At 38.8% G+C, this 7,006-nt stretch overlaps 1 protein-coding gene across 1 annotated transcript; it reads right to left on the minus strand.

The window, feature by feature from the left end:
- Window positions 1–5,428: 5,428 nt before the first annotated feature.
- Window positions 5,429–6,548, minus strand: LOC125226778. The gene is made up of 2 exons (XM_048130862.1): window positions 6,418–6,548; window positions 5,429–5,994 (listed from the first exon to the last, which is right to left on the minus strand). Exons 1-2 carry the CDS (start codon window positions 6,476–6,478, stop codon window positions 5,540–5,542), a joined length of 516 nt encoding a protein of 171 aa, XP_047986819.1. The 5' UTR covers window positions 6,479–6,548; the 3' UTR covers window positions 5,429–5,539.
- Window positions 6,549–7,006: the final 458 nt, after the last annotated feature.

A 7,006-nucleotide genomic window follows, 5' to 3' on the forward strand; every position in this document is an offset into this window, starting at 1 on the left:
ACATTCTCCCCCTCTGGTACTCGATAACGTCCCGTAAGAGTACCAGGATCCATAGCGTTACAGTACTATAAATTACTACCAATAATTACTACCAAACATTAGAATTAGAGTGAAGCACAGGTTTCTAACAGAATCCTATTCCAAATTAGAATCCTAAACGTAGTTTTCAAGTATTAACACTTTCGCTACCAAGAACCCGACTGTCGGGCACACCGCTCGTAGAAGCGTAGCCGATTACATGGGTTTCCCCGTATGTAGCGAAAATGTCGTAGCGCCGCGTAGAGCCCGGTTTCGAAAGTGTTAATGCCACATACACTGCTTTTCGTGGTGTCGTAGAAGGCGACTGTGGGATATGGGTTAAATTGTGGCGTAGGCGAGAGGCTGGCAACCTGTCACTGCAATGTCACAGTTTCGTTTTCTTTCAACCCCTTATTTGCCAAGAGTGGCACTGAAACCTGAGTAGTTTCATGTGCTCTGCCTACCCCTTCATGAGACACAGGCGTGATTGTACGTATGTATACATTGCTTTTCACATCACGTCACATACTAGGAAATTAAAACAATAGCGGAAAAGTGCCTAATGCTTCTTATCTCGGAAGAAATGTACTGTTTGAAACCCTTCTAGCAGCAATATCCCTTTTAAAAATATGTGCCACGAAAACGATTGTTAAAATCTCCTGTCATGTACGCAAGTGATCTATTCCGTGGCACAGAAATTCCCTCGCGTACCGACAATCTCAGGAATACGGGAACCGAATATCGTACTGTACGAATTGCTTCGATCTGGGACTAGTTATTCGTAAAACGTGCAAACTTGAGTTTTATATTGGAAGTAAAATATTGTATGGAAATAAATGGGTTCTTAGGTTGTCACAGGTCACAGTTGATGGCAGGTGAAACAAAATGTTGACAGAATAGCTTTCGGATGTAAGAAGTGTGTGGCATCCATTGGCTCGTTGGGTGGACGACATTCGAAAATTGCGGGGTACCTCTGGATGACACTAGACCAGGCCCCGTAGCCGAATGGCATTTTTGCGATGCCAGGCGCCGCAGATATGCAGTCTGGCTCTGTCACCCCAATGCGTCGCAGAAATTCTATTCCGGGACCGGGATAAGTGGCGTTCACGTTTTTTTAAATGATATTATAATAAGGGCTTACTCTTAGCCACAGACTAGCCAAAGGCAAAGACGTGGCCTACGATGGATTGAGCTCGCCCAGGAGATGCCTATTCACTCTTGACTTGAAGGTTGCCGGGTTATATGAGCTCGAAAATAAAGGAATTCCACTCCTTGGCAGTGCGCATAAGAAAAGAAGAAGCAAACCGCTTCGTGCGAATTCGCGGAATGTCTACCATGTAAGAATGGAAACCGGCCGTGAGTCTATGAAACTGATGGTATAATGGGGACGGTGGAATAAGCTCGTGTAGCTCTTGAGCACACTCCCGAAGTGCAACCTGTAATACACCGACAGACTTGCGACTTTTGGCCTATGCTCAGCATCGCCATTCTTATTGCTTATTTTCGCCTAATGCTTATTTTTTCATATTAATGCAAACAAAGATACGTACATTAATTTGCTAGCCAAACTGACTTTATACAACGGAACCCAAGTTTTTAGCATGTTGCATGAATAAATTATTTCAAGTCGAAAACTTACGGAACTCCGCGAACGCCGGTTTTGCATTTGTAATTAACTGTGCTCCTGAACTTATTCGTGGGATAAGTCTAATATCGGTTTTAGCTTTTAAACACTATTTTAAAACTTACACTGACTTGGAGGCCAGTAAGTATTGGGCCACTATATAATAGAAATTAATTCACATTACACTCCATTCCATTTTCATTTTGAAATGTAGATAAATATTTTTGGGCCTACAATAATTCAAGTAAGTTGTGTTATGATAACAGTCAAATGGGCAGACAGATCGCCGCACTCATTGCGTTGCCGGTCTTTAGAATGGGATTATGCTCTTTTCTTAAAGGTAACGTCAAATCGGTCCGGATATTCCGCAGGCGACAGTTCATTCCACAGTTTTTATTTATATTACAATCTTCATCATCAAAAACCGGACAAGTGCAAGTTGGACTCATCCACCGAGGGTTACGTACATTTTAAACTATTTTTTGTGTTTTTGTATATCCTCGGAAGAGTTACTTGCCAAGTTACATATAGGTCAACGAAAAATATCCTATAAATGTAGATGCCCTTAAGTGTCTCATATACTTAAGAGTTCAGGGCCTGTAGCCAAAAGTAGGTACTACAATTGTTGACGCTCTATAGCGAATGACACGCAATTTCTGTCGCATCAATACGGAACAGCGATAAAAGAGGGGTAAGGTACAGCGGGGCAAATCTCGACTGGGGGGCAAATGTAACTGATCCATTTTTTCCATATTTTACAATGTTTGCATTATTAAATAGTGTCCACGGTAGGCCTGGTAGGCGTGTTCAGTGGATACATGTAGAACTCAACATCATAGTGTAATAATGAAAAAAATGGATTAGTTACATTAGCCCCCAGTCAAAATTTTCCCCGCTGTACCTTAGCTATAATACTTTACAGAGCGTCAAAGATACTCTTGGCTATATTAAACCGTGGGATATAAAACATTGCTGGATCTCAAAATGGGCTATTCTAAACAGCCTGCCACGTAATTTGATATCGAACTGCATTATTATTAAGTCCCAATGTATCTGAGATTCAGTTACTAACATAACTCACATAATTGAATTGTATATCCGAACTAAGTTACCCTAAGCCGGTCTGGTGGTCGTTAATATGCAGCTACTCCGATATTGCATGCGCATTAAGGGAGATCTCTTTGTGTGCCGTAATGGAGGTCCTATAGTATGGTACGAGTATACCGTAATTAGGAAAATGAATATGTCCAAATATTGTGACATGGTTGCAAATAAATGATTTATGGAATTACCAAATACCTACTTACTATTCACAATAATAAAATCTTTTCTTGTCTGACTTTGAAAGTCAAACTTTAGTAATAGACATATGTACAGTCACCGGTATAAATATGTGATGATTTCTATACCTTGTCACATTAACGTCTTGTTTGAAATGTCATGCGAAATTGTCAAACAATTTAAAGCGACAAGATACAGATATAGAAAGAAAGAAAGAAACGTTTATTTGGTGTATAAAAAAAATAATTAAAACTTAACCTATTACATCATCACTTATGTATGCCGGTGACTGTACCTATGTACACAAAGCGCAGATTTTCATTAGAAAAAATCTTCTTTGTGTATCAAAATTTTTAATGTGATAAAAACCACGTAATTTGTGTAAGAAATGTTAAATATGGTGATGAAAGAAAGAAAAACACATTTGTAATCTACCTTAAAGACCCCCGTTTCACCAATAACTTTTTGACCCTGGTGCTAGATCCAACTAAAATAATCATTAAGTACTTGCAAGGAAGCACACATCACCCGTAGTTTGTACTACTATTCCGATAAATTTTATACCTCTACATAATATAAAATCCCCGAACTAATATTAACCGTAGAACATCCATTTCACACTGAATGCCCCGAACGCTGCACCATAAGATATGTCCCACAATTCCACAACACCTCAATACACCGCCACCAACTTCCTTAGACACCTTAAAGACAAGTACACTTCAACCAGTTTCAACCCAAGGCCACTCTGGAACCCTGTCTTATTGACACTGTGCTTTATTTGCCATAATAAGTCACCTAGACGTTTACTATGAAAAGGTTTTATAGCCTAGGATTCAAATTGGTAGACTGTACCTAAAGAGAATCGCGCGTCGGAGAGACCAAGTTATGTTGGAATATTTATGTAGTTACAGAATGATAATATATCAACAGGACAGCTGCCGAAAGTGAAGAATGGTCGTGTGTCAACGGACTCCTTCAGGAGTTGATATAAAATATAACGCGATGTAGTGTTGGAAGTTTTAAGAATTGAGGCCATAAAATATAGTCGGGACACCTTGGAGCCTCAGTACTCAGCACGAAGCATTAACTTCTGCTACTGGTACTAGGAGTCAATATACATTTTTACACGGGAAGTGGCGTACCTACTAGAAGAGAGGCCTATATGGTGACTAGAAGACTCTCAGCAGTGGGTGATAAATACCTGATATGATGATGATCATGATGGTTTAGATAAATGCATCAATCACTTAGGAATTTTAGCTAAATATGTAGCAATTATTAGGGCTGGTACAGACTGATTCTGATTCTGATATTTGTAAGAGCTTTGACAGATCCGATAAATAATTACATTTGATGGTCACTGTACAAGTTGACGCTACCCCAGATAATTTCTTGACTTTTGTCAACCCTTAAGTAGTTGATAGTACCTTAACCTTCTGTTGAATTGATAGTACCATGCATTAGAAAGTGTAGTCACACGATTCTTCCCTAAAAATGCTGTCAACCTTCGTTTTTGTAGGAAGTTGCCTTTCTAAGTATTGGCTTTGTAAAAAGCGGACCCCAGGCTCCCAAAAGCCGTGGCAAATGCCGGGATAACGCGAGGAGGATGATGATGATGTCTTTTCTAAGTATTGTCTGAATTGCACCGAATGTCCCGTCTAGATCTGTGATCTATATAACTCTGCGTTTTAGTATCAAAACGTGCACCCAGCTCAAAAATAATGGCCGAGATGAACATAAAATAAAATGTCTCCATAATATTTTCGGAAAGATTTGTATGCTACCTGCAACTGTGTTGTCTGATCGTAAATCATTTCTAGTTTCGCTACGCTTGTCTATTGGTTGGTTTTGTTCATGTATGTTTTGATATTGAAAATGCTTTTTCTGTCCTCCGGCCGGTAAACATCAAATTTCAGGCCGCTGCGCTAAACGAAGATACCGCTTCGTCGAAGAGAAATATAGTATAAAAACCTTGGACAGTAAATAAGAAAGCCTCAGATCGCATGTTTTTGAACTATGCTTCACCTCGGCCGACAATTAGCTTTTTTCTGTGACATTTCTTGCTATACCGGCCTATTAAATATACTGTATGTATGTTAAATCTAAATAAATGTACTTATATCGTTGTTTAGCACTCAAAGTAAAAGCTTTGCTTAGTTTGGGCCTAGGTTGATGTGGGTAATTTGTCCCGGACTTTTGGGAGGCGTGCGTGGGGCCGAAGCCAACAGCGCAGAGGCCCTTTAAGACAGTTTAATGTAAAAGGTGATGTGACACCAACCGACAACTATCCCTGTATGCACTATTATATAGTAATGCACCCAAGGACAATCCCCTGTTACTATTGCAATAAAAAGAGACAAAATAAACTGGGCTATTGGGTTGAGATGTTAATGTACCAGTGACCGGTCTATCGAAAGGTCTATGGTACCTGCCTGTCTATGTTATTATTATTATTTACATACGTTTTACTTACACTTACATACATTTAATAATTAAAATGAATTTCGATTGCAGATTAATTTTAATTAATTTAATAATATTACATGGATCAATAACAAAGTTTAGACATGTGCGATTTATCTCAATTTCTTAAATTCTTTATACATATTCAATCTAGGATGCTGGTTCCGCTGGGTTTTCAGGTTCAGCAGGTGTGTCTTCAGCAGCTGGATTTTCGCCTTCAGCGGCTGTAGATCCTTCAGCGGCGGTTTCTTTACCTTCTGCTGCTGCTGTGGCATTACCATCACCCTCAGCAGCTGTAGCATTACCTTCTGCTTCTGTTGAAGTTTCATTACCACCACCTTCAGTTGTTACATCTGTAGTGTTATCCACAGTTGTAGGTGGGTCAGTTTCTGGTTCTTCAGATTCCGTGCGAACTGAAGGCCTGTCGACGAAGACGCAGGTATTGATGCACTCGTATTCGTCGGCGAACATGTTCACGTTGGGCAGGCAGCCCTTCCAGATGCCGATTTCGCAGCGGGAGCCCTGCTTCCAGTAGTACATGACCGCTTTGGGAGGCTTTCCGCAGTCGTCCCAACGGAATTCGGCGCGGCATACGGAGGGTGGCACTGTGGATAAAACATTAACAATGCTATAATCTGATTTAAAAAAAAACATTATGATTATTGAATCTACACACGAAATTTTAAGTGAATCAGTTAAGGAAATGAAATCTGAAGATCAACTATTTCCTGTTCAAAGACAAAATATCAATAAATAATGTCAAACTAAGCAAATACATTATATTTTTTTGTACTATGTCTGTGGCAAACAAGCATACGGTCCGCCTGATGGAAAGCGGTCACCGTAACCTATGAACGCCTGCAACTCAAGCAGTGTCACAGGTTCGTTGCCAACCCATTAGAAGCTTGTACGCTCCCTTTTGCTGTGTTAAGTACACAGCAAAAAAGATTATTGTTAATAAGAAATACAAATTTACTTATACCTAAATTAGCATCAATGAAATATTTTAATACCAAAAACATTCTTACCTGCATACACTTTTAAAATAACACATGTAAGAAAAACAAAACAATAAAATTTCTTCATCATTCTTAAGTATATCTTATCGGCGAACGTTCTGCAGATATTTCAAATTATTAAGAAACTGGGAGTGTTAATAGTAAAAATTTAATGACTAGTGATCGATTAGGGTAGGTTGGGCCATGTTGGGCCTAGTTGAGCATTTCGTGCTCCATAATTTCTTTTAACTTTTCACATCCTATGTATACGGACAAAAATCGCCGTCAATAGAAATTGGCAACAATGTAAACAAATTATTATAAAAAATATCAATATTTTAGCACAATTTTATTATTTAAACCTGAGGATCAGAATGTGAGATGAATGGATTTAGCCAGTATCTGATGAATTAGAATGGAAATTAAAGACATTTTGACTTCAAGGTTTGTTTACATTGTTCACAAATTCTATTGACTTAACTAAGCGCAGGCAATGTTTTTTTTTTTTTTTTCAAATAATAATATTTTTTTATTGCAAAACACACGCAGGTATAACGAAGCGAAACTTACTATTTCATGTACCTTTCTAATTACGTGAAATAGTAAGTACTAATTTATT

This window comes from Leguminivora glycinivorella, chromosome 6 (assembly GCF_023078275.1).
Source record: "Leguminivora glycinivorella isolate SPB_JAAS2020 chromosome 6, LegGlyc_1.1, whole genome shotgun sequence".
Taxonomy (NCBI): Eukaryota; Metazoa; Arthropoda; class Insecta; order Lepidoptera; family Tortricidae; genus Leguminivora; species Leguminivora glycinivorella.